At 38.0% G+C, this 15201-nt stretch overlaps 1 protein-coding gene across 1 annotated transcript in view; it reads left to right on the top strand.

Annotated features, from left to right (window-relative positions):
• Nucleotides 1-15201, top strand: part of MYOM2 (myomesin 2) — a 79884-nt gene that overhangs the window by 11072 nt on the left and 53611 nt on the right. Inside the window, exons 5-9 of the mRNA XM_062572966.1 lie at nt 42-199; nt 1057-1149; nt 9850-9938; nt 10018-10068; nt 10356-10520. Coding sequence (XP_062428950.1) covers nt 42-199; nt 1057-1149; nt 9850-9938; nt 10018-10068; nt 10356-10520 — 556 coding nt within the window. The remainder of the gene's footprint in view (nt 1-41; nt 200-1056; nt 1150-9849; nt 9939-10017; nt 10069-10355; nt 10521-15201) is intronic.

Below are 15201 nucleotides of genomic sequence, written 5' to 3'. Positions count from 1 at the left end.
CTTTTCTTTGACTGCCTTCGTTTCTGTTCTATGTTCAATAGGTAGAAGAAAATATGGCCTTGGAAAGACATGCTGTCGAGGAAAGTATAAGTCGAGCTCCTGAAATTCTAGTGCGCCTGAGATCTCATACAGTCTGGGAGAAGATGTCTGTGAGTCTGTGCTTCACTGTACAAGGATTTCCCACCCCTACTGTACAATGGTAAGAGACTGGCCTTTCCCAAGCCTTGAAAAATGTTGTTAAGCTTTTTTCATTTGAAAGTTATGGCATAACTGGTAAGTGTCACATACATAATGGCTATGTTAAAACCCGTTTATAATCCTCATAGATGTGCTGGATCATAGCAGTTGATACTGCAGTGGAAGGAGTGGGAGGACACATTGCTGAATGGCTCTGTGAAGTGTGAGAGGCAAACTCAAGTATCGCAGCAAGCAGACTGGGAAAGGCAACTCCAGTTTTCTTGTCTATCAATTTCCTTGATGGTAAAATAGCAAATGGCAAAACGCAGCCCACTTAGGGGCTTGTTGCTCAGCCTGAGTAAAGGTGCACAGCACCATTGCTGTCATGGGCAGTGCCCAGGTTTGTGTTGTCAGCCTCTGTCGAGGTGCACCCTGTTTGAGCATAAGGTCCACGAAGCTGCACTCCTTTCCACATGAGTGCGGTTCTGCAGATATGAGAGCCCCAGGAAGAACTATGAAGACCTAACCCGAGACATAACTTTGTTACTGCTTCCCTTTTCTGAGCTGAAGTGCGTGACTGTAATCTAAGATGCAGTTTCCTTCCCACCCTGTGTCAGGGCTAGTGGATTGGAAAGTTCAAGTCACACACTGCCTGCTCCCTGGTTTGGGTGGGCAGATTCTTCTCTTTCCACGTTCTTCCAGCGGTAATGGTCCTCCTTCGCATTCATGGCCCCAGACATATCTATCCATGCATACTGGAAAATACTCTGTTCAAGTAGAGAGTATTTTCAGGGAAAGTGGTCAGATGACAGTAATCTACTTAATTATTGCAGTGAATAGTAGCCGCTATTAATGCGTTCCTTTTTTCTTAATTGTCAGGTATAAAAATGAGGAACTGATTACCCCTGCAAGTGATCCAGGAAAGTACAGAATTGAGAGCAAATATGGAGTACACGTATTGCATATAAACAGGTAGATCATTCTAATGGATATAATAGCTTTTTATACTCTATACAAAATATTTTTTTATCAAATATAATTGAAAAGTCACACAATGGCTGCAAGAAAGTTGATAAATTCAACTCACTTAACTTCTGCTCTGTTGGTACTCACATTTGGCCAGAGAAAACTCAGTAAATAGCTGATATTAAATCACTGAAATAAGAAATAAGATATTTCTACTATTTAAATTTAGCAATCTACAAGTAGATAGAAAAATAGAGGTAAGTAGCTAAAAGTAGTAGTTCCTTTTTTTATTAGAATTATATCCCTTTGACAGTCAAAGTGGAAAATTATCTGTGTATTTTATGTTCTTCCCAAGATGAAATTCTTTAAGGTAAGAAAACTTTAGCTCATCATGGCAAGCATACCCAATCCTCAGAATTTTTTATTATATGGTCGGTCTGTTCTGTATACTTTTTGATCTCCATTTTTTGTTCTCCAAAAACTAAGAGACTGTTAACTTAAAAAAAAATAGTTCTAATTTCATTCATTATGTTTTACAAAACAATGTTAATCTTGTTGTATAGGAAATTCCTGGGTAGAACAGCTTCCCTGAAAATAATCCTAAGTTGTCCTAAATAGTTGAAATATTACATGTTAAATGTGACATGGTGCAATATTTTTTAATATAAAAACCCAAAGAAAAATGAAGTAAATGTGGTGTTCAAAAAGAAAAATTAGTATTTAGTGCAAAGACACACATAGAAAAAAAAATAATTTCCCCATTAGCATTATCTGTGCTAAAACAGCTGGAATATTTGTAGATAAAACTTGACTAGTCAAACATTTCACCTTCTACCCCATCTCCACCTGTCAGCAGTGGAAAGAGCCCTGAGCAAGGCCTTTCTACTCAAGTAGAAATTGAGAACATCATTCCTTCTGCTTTTGGGAAAGACTACTTGTCTTGTAGTCTTTCCCAAAGACTATTCCACTGTAGTCCTCAAAGGAAGTCCCACCTGACTCTCCACCTTCCCACGGCTTTTCTGGGGATGAAAGGTGCATATACCCATTCAGAAGCTGGCTGCAGTAACTGCTCTGCTGTTGCTTCTTAAGTGACCCTCATCTCGTGCTCATACTAGGATTAATCATTACTAAGAAATACTAAGACTATTCTCGAGCCCATGAATAACTTGCTGACTGCTTATTGCATCTGTGAGACATCTGAACATGATCCATCCCACCTACATTATTTTTGGAGGTCCTATCAGGAGAATAAATGATATAAGCAGACCCCCCCTCTCTGTAATCCTCTCCTGTGCATCAGGCAAATGAAAGCCCCCTCTTCTGTCTGGGCATGAGGGGCAGTTTGGAGATGAAATGTAGGTGAGGTCCTGCCAGTGAGTGGCTGTGCTTGCACTCCTCTCCTTGTGAGCATCCAGTGCATCCTACACAGACTGCTTTTGTGGTATGAGTAGATGGCATTTTGCAGAAACAGGAACCAGTGCAAATGCTGCTAGATGGCGTTTTGAGCCTCTATAGTTACTGCTGAAGAGTGCTGATGGCTTATATCCCCTCAATGCTTTTTTGCTCTTTCCTGAGCCAATCATCACAGTCATGTAGACACTGTCTATAACGAATTTCATGAGTGTTCAGACCCACCAATGCTTACGCAGATGCATCACAGAGTCATTTATTGGCACCCACTCAGATTTTCATGTCCACCCATCATCACTCACTGACAATTACCTGTGTACAAGGCTCAGATTTGTACATAGTCACGCAGGGTCAGTCGCGTTCAACCAAGCTGCCATCTTCAGAGATGGTTGCTTTGCTTCCTTCTATCTGTTGTTTTTTTTCCCCCCAAATAAAGATGCCCAGCTGCTCTCAGACAAGTTTCACTTCTCTACTTAAAAAAAAAAAAAATTGAGAGATTTTAGGCCCAGAGTTTTGATTTATTTACCATAGTTTTATACAGTTTATTAAATTAAAATTTCTAAGCTTAAATATATCTCTTTAATACTGGTCTATTTTCTTCCAAAACTTGAGCAGCAACTGAGCAGTGCTTCCCAAAAGACAGAAAATCAACATGTAGGAAATGGAAGAACATTTTAACAGTGCTTTTTATTACTGTTATTGGCTATTTTTTTCTATTTCAAAACAAAGAATTTATAACTAGTTGGTTAATATATGTATATTCTTAATAGTTTATATATGAACATACATCAATTAACTCTTCAAATATTTGTCTCCCAAACATATCTCTCTATATCTATATATACATATATTTGGAATGCTATTTTTTTTCCTGGAAGTAGAACAGTTAGGATTTTCTATCTATCCTCTTCTGTACTCTTCTCAGCTGTTCATACCGAAGTGGTGAGCTGCATGTCATCTGATCCACAGCCACTCAAAATGGCCTTGGAATTTCTTGGCCACCTTCTCAGTGCTTCAGCGGAGCTGAGGGAGTGAACTTTTCCTTCTGATGCAAGTGTGATATTTATTCCTATGAGTATTCTTTGATCCCAGTGGAAAAATTCTTGAGGTGCCAAATCCAGAACGTCACCTTGTCATCTTAAAGTGGTAACAGGACACAATTTCATCCCCCCCATTTGCTGTCTTCCAGGGTCCATAAGCCTACAAAGTAACCAGATTATTTTCATTTCTGTCTCATATTTTTATGATGTCTTATACTCAGTTTACCACATTTTCTGGATTCATTCAACACTATCATTATCATTTACTGTTGCTTTTTTGCTTCTTCAAGTATTATTTTAGATTTCCTCAGATGGGAATTTGGGCTCAAGGTCTCCCTTGGCGGTAAATAAAAAGTCTTTGAAACTTTCTTTGTAATTTTTGCATATCTCACGATTATAGGGGCAGAGACATTTCCAGCCTGTACTGTGGCCGTGGTCAATCTTGTCTTTTATCTCACTTCTGATGGGTGATCTGGAGGATACTCTAAGGAGCCCTTTAAGAGAAAGCTACTGGTAGCTGAGATGACTAATATATGCCTGAGAAAATGAGGGTTTGTTTGTGTCCCTTTGTCCCACCTAATTTAATTATGGGTGGTCACATAGTGTAAGAAAATATTTCTATATCAGAGATAATCAAGATGAAGATGCTTTGTTGCTTTATAATATGACCAAGGAATATATTCTGCTTTAATGTCAATCCTCATACTTAAAAAGTGCTTAAAAGTGGCATCTACTTGTTTAGCAACAGTTTCTTTTACCATTATGCCCATGCTATTCCTCTTGCTGATAACAAAGTCAAATGGCTCTTTGACTGACTCACTTGTCTTTATGCAACCCTAAATGGGTATATTGTGTTTTCTGACTTGGTGCTGGGGCACAGAGGAGATGTAGTGTGCTCTGGGTGTCCCTTTACTCTGCAGCGAGCTGGCAAGTGAGACGAAGAGGGTGAAATGGTGGAATGAGTAGAGAAGGATGTTTGATTTTCCAGAGCTCTCTCCACATGGCTGCACAGTGCCAAGTATGCATGGCTCAAAATTTGGTAGTGTTTTATTAGGGCCCTCTTCCTTTACTATTTCATTAAGTCACTGTTTAAGAAGCGCCTCTAATTGCAGCAGGGAAAGGTTTGTGGCTGCATCAGCAAAAATGTGTGGCAAAGCCAGCAGAGTGCAGTGTAATACCTGCTGCCGGTAGGCATAGCTAGCCCTCTGATCAGGTGCTCCACTCCTAAGAACCACTAGCATAGCTCTAAGAAAAAGGCTTAAAATCTTCATGAAGCCTCTTTTCTAACTATTCTCATCTAGCAGATGACTCTGTGTGCAGTTGGCATGTGACTATTTTACTTTGCTTAGGCATAAAAGGCTTGAAATCATTTAATCTGGAGATGCAGAGAGGGAGGCCTGCTCCTTCTCCTGGAGAAAATAGAGGTAGGACAGAGCACAGACCTTGCAGCAGAGACGGGAGACGTGGCTGAGATTGAAGGCAGCCTCTGGTTTAGCTGGAAGAGCCTCTGGGCTGCATGGGACAGATGGGCTGATGACAAACTGCAGCTCCCAAGGCTTCTCAGGTGTGCAGTACCTGTGTGTGTATAGATACAGCATGTACTTCCCTTCTTCTGTCCTTACTGTAATGAAATTAAATGCTCTGTGATCTTCTGACCTATTCCTCACTGTCCCCTGTAAGCTGCAATACTTGGGAGCCTCCGAGAGGTAGTGGCAGCACCAAGACAGAGATCCTGTCTTCAGTAAAAACAAACAAACAAACAAACAAAATCCCAACAAAAAAAAACAGTCAAAGTTTGAACATGTCTATTAGAAAGTAGTTCTAGAGAGCATTTCCGCGTTTTGCTGTCATATTACCATGGCATTGAAAAGAATTTTGTTATCTGAATTCCAAGGATGCAGTTTGAACTCTATATAATTTACTACACTCTGCTTCTTGTTCCAGACATGGGCTGAATTGCTTTCCAATTCAGGCAAAAAAAGTTATTTCACTCTTAACTTCTGCGTTTAAATCTCTACCAGGCATAGGGATGAATACATGCATTTTAAACAGGAGTGTCTGCCAGGGGAATATTCCCCACACAAACATTAGCACTTCAGAGCCTGATGTGGATTCTGGGCAATTTAAGTTTCACAAGAAGTATTAGCATCTTGGGACAGATATAGCTCAGCACTCACACTTCACGGTATCTAAATGTACTCTATGCAAATTTTGTCTGACCTTTGTAAAGGCCAGAAAGCATGTTCTCCATCACGATGCAAGAATAACCATTGGAGAGACCACACCTTGTATCCTAGGTACATTAAGTATTTCTAACTGGTCTTGAATCAATGCACTTTGCAGTGCAGTTTAGGAAATCTGTAGGTTTTTTGTATACAGGAAAATGGATAGTTTCCTGGGTAATCCTCAGTCTGAGTATTATTTGACACCAAAGGAGTGTCAGGACCTGATATAACTGTCCATCTTTTCCAACTTTCTTCAGAGTGTGTATTAAACTAATGTGCTATGTAGCTCTCCCAACTAAACCCACACAATTCCACTATGAGGTTTGAATGTAGTCTGCTGAATATCAGGCTATTGAATATTAGACTGCTGTGATTTATATGCTGGAAAGTCAGGTTAGAGAGCACAGCGAGCAATAATCTGTTGCAAAATGCTTTCAAAGCTCCAGAAAATGGGTAGAGTTGTTACAATTTATTTAAATAGCATAAAATGCCTAGACTATGGAATAGTTACATGTGTTTATAATAACAGCAAATACCTTGATTCTCTTTTAAAAACCAGATGATGTTGTGAGAATATGGTCAGCAGTTTGATCAGAAATTTCTTCTTTCTTTTCTTCTCCCCGAGGAAACTAATTCTCACTCCATCACAGATAATTTCTATCAAATTGTTGCTTTTAGACTTTGAGCTACTTGTGCTAAAGAAACAGTCCCTTGTGAATATCCTAATTTTTCTAGTGATTTTTATGATTGTATTTTGTTTTCTCTACGTCGGAGCCCCTCATAAACGGGAACACCTTGTGAAGAGATGTGTTTTGCTGTTGCTTTTGAGGGAGCAAAGGTATGGGGAGGGCACGGAGAGTAGCACCACTGCATATCAGTTTGAAAGGTTCATCAGGTATCTGTCGTTCTCCTTTCTCATTCTATGGAGACAGCACTGCAATTCTTTCAACTCTAAATTTCTGATGCTTTGAGTAGTCAGGCACAGACTGGGGCTCCTCATTTGTTTACAAAATCCATTTTTCGAGTTATTTGATCGCCACCTTGTGGTTACTCATAAATCATGCTTACTCCTGAATCCTACATAATTCTTACAAAAACGGATTCCCGTTGACTGCTGTATTGTTTTTTTTACTAGAAAATGAAGTCCATACTGAAAGTAGATAGCCACTTGATTATTTTAAAGCGATAACTAATCAGAATGAACCCTAAACCGACAATAAAATGTTAAAGAACTGTGAACCGTTATTTGGCAGAAGCAAAGCAACCTGAAGCAAGGTTTCCACTGCTCGGCCAGGGCATGTGCCGGGAGAAAAGCCTGCTGGCTGGGTACAGCGTGTGCCCGCCACTTGCACTTTGGAGCCACGCTTCTGGGCTATGCCTGCTGCAGAAAATTAAGCATATCCTCTGCTACAGAGCCCCCGGGCATAGAATGGGCTCTGCCCATACCAGTAACTCTCTTATCCCTCAGGACAGGGCAGCTGCAGGCAGCCCATCCTCTGGGAATGGTCCCTGACCTGTGTGACCTCCTGAGAGTGCCCGGGAATCCTTTGGGGGAGCTGGTGCACACCAAACCGTGCCGGGGGCTGCTCTGACACGTTCAGCACTACAGTGATCAACATCCTGTTTCTGGGCACGTTCCTTTGCACTATTTCAGTTTGCAAACATGTATCTTATTTTATACAAGGCATAATATAATAAGTAATGCCTAGCATATAATATGTAATATATAATATAGATTATATAATGCATAGTGTGTAATATATTATGTTTATATATTGTACGTTAAAATAGATGTTGTGAGTAGAGTGTCTGGAACTCTGTAGAGCCTCACTATAGTTAACACTGCAGTGCCCCTTCTTGTGAAGACTTTTGAGATGCCTGGCTTGGTGTTAGCTTGTGTCATTAGAGCAAGGCATTGCAGCAGGCTGCAAGAAGTGTATGAATTACACTCGCCTACGTATACAGGCATTACTACTGACTTTAGGGGAAAAAAACCCTGTAATGTAATTTTTTGCTTTTATCATTTTATCATGATTGTTAATATTGTGAAATTAGGATAGTAAAAAAAAAACTTTCTTGTTTTTAAGAAGTTAGTGGAAAGCAATATTGTCAACTCAGATAGCTTTCGAGCAAGTCCAGAATCAATTCAGATTCATATAAATTTGTGAATAGGTATTGGCCTTTTAAAAATCCCTCCTGAAAACTAAAATAATTTGAAAAAACTCTAGCCTGGAATTTCAATTTTCTTTTTCAGAATTACTTTGTCCAGACTATAGCAAGAAACTCAAGGGTTTCACAGTCAATTGCAGGCTTTATATGCTCTAATTCTGGGACTTACCACTGTGGCTTTTGTAATTAGTTGTATAATAGACTTGGTATTTTGTTGCTTTTGTGAAATGTGTAGCTGAAGATTAACCTCTAGGAGGAGCTGTGAGTCCTGCTAGTTTAAAGAGGTAAAACTCATTTTAGCAAGCCTTTCATCAAGTTGTTTTAGGCATCACAGTACAGATGGTACCATTTCTGTGATATGACACTGTCCAGGCTATATGCAGGGGCTGAAAAGCAGGTGTCTGATGTACCCGCTGCTGGTGTCACATACACAAAATCAGCATCCTGTTATGCAATTTACATCAAACACTTTCACGTATTCTTTCCTCCTTCGCACCTGGGATATATTACCTCTTAGAAGACAAGTGCAGCCATAATTTCATCACTTTCATCTGAGAGTTTCCAGGAAGATACAGATTCATTCTTTCAAAGGAAGTTAAGTGAATGATGCAGAACATTACAGCTCATCACTGGCAATTCCTGAGTGGCCTCCATTAAATGCACTGGAACTACACAGAAACAGGATTCAATTGCATTAGTTTCATTTTGCAGTTTGTGAATAATTGACTGCTCAGCCTAGCAGAAATTCCAAAAAATAAACCAAAAAAAAAAAAAAAAAAAAAAAAACACACAATTTTGTGTGACACAGACATATTTCTGAATACTTGGGTAGTGGAAAAGTTGAAAAAAAATATTGAATTGAGCCAAATCATTTTTTCATTCCAAATGAAAATAGTTTCTCATATTGGTATTAAGTATGTTTCTGAAAATAAACAGAAGTAAATTCTGAAATAAATGTCCTTTTGAACTGAAATGTTCATTTTGAAATATCAAATGAAATATTCAAACTTTTCAAAATTTTTTCTTCCTTTGTATTAAGTTGTTTTGACATAATTGAGGATATCTCATTCTACTCACATCTACATACTACCAAAAACTAGTTCAAAATATTTTTAACCTTTTCTACTTAACAATTATTTATATTTATTAGAAACATATCAGATAAGTTACTTCAAATGCAAATCTGAGTAACTGAACCGAAAAAAATCACACAAAGAGTTAGTTTCCTTTACCTCAGTTTTATGTCAGGGTAACACCCATGGATTAAATGAGAGAAGAACTGGGATATGAAAGTTTATACATAAATCCTAGTATTTGTCTTTATATCTGATAATGTAACTTCCTCTTCAAGGAAGGCTATAATAAATGATATATTTCTCTATCAGTCCCAATATTGTATGAAGAAGTAACTTTTTTTGTTTCATTTTTGATTATATTGTCCTTACATAATAAACATATTTTCTTGCCAAAAAACCCCAAAAAACTCAAGCCCAAATCATTTTGCCCATTAACAATCTAGTCAGATTCTCTGTTTTTGTATCATTTCCCCTGGACTGCCTAAGATATAAAAGAGGCAGCAAATGTCAACAGTTGCCTGCTTGCAACAGCCGTAGAAAGGAGAGGTCGTTTCCAGTTTGCTCAAGTTAATGCAGCCTGCCCTGCTGCTGTGATGAAACTGCAGCAAAACCAGTACCAACTTTCTGATGTTCTTTCATCAACTTCTTGTCCTACAAGGCCGACAAAGAGCTTTACACACTTTGCTTGGATTTGGCATATCTTGGGTTTGTAATAGCAGTCATTAGGACCTTATGAGCATTGTTTGTATTTATGTAGTCTTTTGTTTTCCTCCTTCCCCTTTTCAGAGCTGATTTTGATGATTCTGCTACCTATTCAGCAGTTGCAACAAATATCCATGGGCAGGCGTCAACTAATTGTGCTGTGATTGTGCGAAGTAAGTCCTACTTCATGATTAAAACAAGAAATAAATACTGTGCTCATTTTGTTGACTCTTTGCTGTCTGTGTTTTGTAGGGTTCAGAGAGGGTGAAGAGCCTCACCCAGCTGGAATAATGCCCTTCCACTGTAAGCATTTTTTTTCTTTTTGCTTAGATAGTTTATGTGCTCTTATCACTGGTCAAAGTAATGTTCTACAGATTAGAAAATTTGATATAACTTGTTTCTTCTGGCTTAGCTTTCTAAGTATTCAGTCACAACAGTAGCTGTCCAGATGCTTTTAATTTCCAAGCTGCTTTTCTAGATCAGCATAAAGTATGGGACCGCTCCACCTCCTGCTCAAATTAGACAATAATCTGTTGGTTCCTAGTACATTTTACTTACACTAAAGAATGTTTTGATTTTCTCTTGTGTAGTGCCCCTGTCGTATGATGTTTGCTTCACCCATATTGATGTCCAGTTTCTGGAGAAATTTGGAGTCACCTTTGGAACTGAAGGTGAAACACTGACCCTCAAGTGCTCTGTGTTGATAACCCCAGAACTGAAAAGATTACAACCTCGTGTTGAGTGGTATCGAGATGGTAAGTATTTTTTTTCTAAGGTACTACATCTGCCCCTGTATACATGATTTTCAGTCTTTTTAGATGCATATTATCTTCCCTTGAAAACTCTGTGAAAATTTGTATTCACCCTTTACAATTATCTTGGCTGAATAATACCCTCTACTGTTTGAGAGAGTTATCCTAATTACCATATTTAAGGAGCGGGAAAAGGTACATGACATGAAAACTGCAGGTGATGCAGGGAAAGGGGACTCAGAGGAACCTGAGTCAAAAGAGATAGCTTAATCTATGCTGATTTTTGAACACCTGTGTTGCTAGCTGTGGGCAGAACAAACCTCACGTTGTCTTTGGGCAATAGAAGCATTAACTATATTGGAACACCTAAGATCTACAAAGATCTGAAAAGTAGGTCTTCATTCCGCTTAGGGTTGGACTAGATGATCTCTAGAGGTCCCTTCCACCTTACTATTCTATGATTCTATGATTCCATGATTCCAAGAACATTGTTGTGTTCTTGAAGATGTGCACCTCTGACTACTCTTCCAACTGCATGTCTCTGTAGCAGAGTAGGGGGTGTTGGCTATGATACTTATCTACATTTGTTTTTCAGGTAAATTCATAAGTTTATATTCCACACTTGGTTTCATAAATGACTGTTAAAACTAAACATGTCATAAGAACTAACTAAAGCTTTCCCTTTAGAGGATTGATGGTACCAGTATATGTTGTAGCTCCTGTGATTTAAATGTTTAGCTGCCTTGTGTAGTCCAGTGACCCATGTTACATTTCCAGGTGTCCTGTTCAATGCAAAGGAAAGCCAGAAGCTGAGTAATATCTACAATAGTTAGCACACTAAACAGGAGCTACCTGGAAAATCAAGGAGGAAACAATGAGGAGACAGGCCTGGCTTAAAACGCATTTTCAAAACTAAATTCAGAATACAATCTACTTTAGTAAGAAAATAACTTGCTCCAGTTGGAATTCATAGTCTTGAACTCTCTTTAAATTAGGTGACTTGGTCAACCCTTTTTTGAGCACATACTTACAAAAGGAGGAAGTGATCCTAGGTTATCTAATATTGCAATGATTATAAAATTTACTCACTAGGTGGAGGTGCAAACTCACTTCCCAGATTTGAACGCGCTTTATAATTGAATGCCGTGACCACTGAGCTGAAGGGTGTTCACAGAGCAGTAAATTAATGAGGTGTGGGTGTGGGCCTCTATTTCCATATCTTGCTCCAGTATTTATTGCAAATTTTATATTAAAATGTGTTTAATTTAAAGCACAGAAATATTTATTGGAGCAAGTCCTGGAACACAAGGCTTTTATCTGCTGTGTTGATACATTACTTTCTTTCCCTGTTTTGTCAGGGAAAAACTATAACATGCCAAATAGAACAGTTTTAACTGAAAGCATTGAAAAGAAAAGCTTCACTCAAGCATATTCTACAGTCTGGTGGACGGCTTTGCATGAATAACATTTGTTCATCCCACAAAAAAGATCTTGAAACATAAAGCAGTGTCTGCATAGGATTCTGAAGAAAATATTCTGTTTGACGATATAAGGAAAGACTCAGTTACTTTTGAATGGTGAGACCCTTCCCCTAAGGGACCGCATTTGAGAATGGAGAACTCCTATGCCTAGTGTTGAGACTGGTCCCAGACAAGCTGGTAGAATTTTCCATAGTTGTCAACGTTTCCATAATTGTAGTAGGTAAACTAAGAACTGACAAAAAGACTAATAAGACCGTCAAGAAAATTCAAGATTAGAAAATGTAAAAAAAAAAAAAAAAAGAGGATTCTTATATAGCTTCTAGTTAAGCCTGTTTTTCCTCCATATATTTTATTTACATAGATCCACATCTGACACTTCACTCTTTCACTCCTATTTTTCTGTCATTGTGGATACTTGATTGCGTTGGGGCTATTAGGTGCTACTGCAATGAAAATAACTTAATAATAAAAATGGTTGTTTTATTTGGTGAATAATCTAAAGTCTGAGGCTTATTCTTGAACCCAAGTTTCATTTGCCTGAAAGTGTATAGTGACTTGTTATTGCTATAAATAGATTGTGAGGTGACCTGTCTGCTTCTGTGATACCATTAGTCTGTCTCCTACTGGGCCCACCTTAACAGTACCAAATCTCTGAACTTTCTGAGCTTCAGAACAAATCTGTTTTCTGGAACTGTAGTCATGAGATAATTTTCTAGAGATGTCTCATGCTGTTTCAATTTTCATCTAGTGAGAATTGTTCTAGTTCTACAGTTAGGTGAAAATGAGCTTTTGGCCCCTTCAGTTTAATCCTTCATGATTCCAATTTAATTTCTTCTCAATAAGTAATATTATGCTCTTTATGTTTCTTCTTATTTGACATAATATTACCTTCTCCATGAAAACCTGAGGTGAAAATATGGTCTCTTTAAAAGCAAATAGAGTTTTGCTAGTGACTTGAATTAGAAAGGTTTTTGCCCCATTATGCTACAGATATTATGGGAAAAGGAATGATAACAACAAGCTTAAAATTATCCATCATTACACATACATGGATCATGGTGTGTGTGTGCATCAGCAGGCACAACTTCCCAAACATAGCAGAAATTCACATGACATGAACCTTTGCTATGTACTTGAATTTCTTATGCTGAGTCTCTGAGAGCTGGAGGCAATGAATAAATGTAAATGATAAGAAGGTTAATAATTTGTTCAACAGTGTAAGCTTTAAAAGTGCTGTTCTTGGAGAGGTAATATTTAATTCTACTCTTGTATTAAGACAATCTTTATTTTTCCTAAGATTTTTATATTCATATTAATCAAGTAACAGCAACTAAAGACCTTAGATGGGTCAGTATGATTTACTTCTATTAATTATACACAAGAGAAGGATGTATTTATCCAGAATTAATAAGCTTCACACAAGTGCTTCCTTACTAGACTCCTAGGAATACACATGTCAGTTGAATCAAATACCCTGAAAATGTTTGAAATCTGACAAACCTGCACATTATATCCACAATTCTTGGCCCACTTAGCACAGTTCAAAATGCTGAAAGAACTATATTGACATAAGACTTCAAGACTGTATATCCAACCTGGATATGAGTTCAGCTTGTGATAGAAGCTTTCTGTTACTGATCTTTAATGTAATATAATATTATAAAGCTGCAGTCCTCTATACTGGAGTCTAGTGTAAGTTAACTGGAACTCCTAGGGGGAAAAAAAAACTTGAAGTGAAGAATTTGGGTGAAATTTCAACTGATCATATATATGAATAGACTAGTGGTTTGAGCGCAACAGTGAGTCCCTGGAATTGTCACATTACAGTGCCGGCAGGTACCTGCTCATGTGGCACTTCTGAGTTCCCTCGTGGCCTCCAAAATTCACTCTTTGTCTTGGTCTTATCTGGAAAGCCATCTGTTCAGCCGCATTAAAAAGACAGCCCTTGCTTTCTGAAGGGACCTGGTGGGTCTTTGGTCGTGTGGGAAGGAAAGAGATTTTTCTGCTCTTACCAAAGCTGGAATGTTCTGTACATACAAATGGTGGGACTGGATGCGGATTTGGATGATTCTGGCCTTACCAGACAATACAAGGTTGCCTACATCTGCTTTTCAGAGGTGCTGGTAACTCAACTTCTTTTTTTAATTCATGATTTTCTAGAGAAATCATATTTTGTTTAACTAGTTAATACTGATGAAGGCATTTTGTGATGCCACTCTGCTAAAAGTCTCTCTCAGTATTGTTGTGACTTGCATGAGAGAAAGAGGACATGTAGATTTTCTAGGTAAGGATCTCATGATTCAGAATCTCATGAGAATGAGTGCAACTGAATTTATTTTCTATGCCTCTCACAAAACAGTTGTATACTTAGGTGATCGTGTAACTTACTGCTTTAGGTTTTAGTAGCCTGTGTTTTATTGGCGTTTTTTTCATCTGAACGTAGGCCACTTTTAACATCTCCTTATGTTATACAGTAGGCAACTGGGCAAACTGCTTCCTTTGCAATTGTGTGAGTATCTTCTCTAAGGTGTTTTTAAGCAATAGAATAATAAACATATCTATAGATCTTCAGTTCTTTTTAATACAATTCTGCTGTTGCATTGATTAGAACAAATAAATGTGTATGGAACAGGGCTTATGGAGTTAAAATAAAAAAAAATCCAATCAATTACTGAAAGAAGATGATAGGAACTCTCTTGACTAGTGTAAAATATTCTGCTCATATTTTTGCTTCAGTTTCACTAGGCAATCAGATTAATTTGCTTTAATCATGGGTCACCAGCTCTCACCTGTGAAAAATTCAAATTTAATTTCATTCACTGCTCAACAGGCATGCCTTCAAGAATTAAATTTAGTGCATATTTATAGCAGTCTTCAGATTAGACTGAAATCTAGTCTTTAATCTTGAAGGAAGAAATTGAGTAATCTGACATTTGACCTGAACAGATAGCAAAATTTATTAAAAATGAATCAAAATTCCACCCTACATCTGTTACTGTGCATGGTAGGATTTTGCATGATTGTTTTAAAACATGGATTAATATTTTTCCCTGGCAGTGTATTAGAAGTGATAGTGAAGGGAATTCAGTCCTATTTCTGTTACTGGCACCTGCTATTCTCTCTGGTCAAATAAGTTTGGAGGGGTTCAGATTAATCTCTGTAGAATTTTGATAGCCTCAAAGCGCTGTGGCTCTGAACGTGGC

The sequence above is a fragment of the Rhea pennata genome, chromosome 3 (genome assembly GCF_028389875.1).
Source record: "Rhea pennata isolate bPtePen1 chromosome 3, bPtePen1.pri, whole genome shotgun sequence".
NCBI lineage: Eukaryota > Metazoa > Chordata > Aves > Rheiformes > Rheidae > Rhea > Rhea pennata.
The sequence above is the reverse complement of the archived record's forward strand: the minus strand, read 5'-3'. Positions and strand labels throughout refer to the sequence as shown.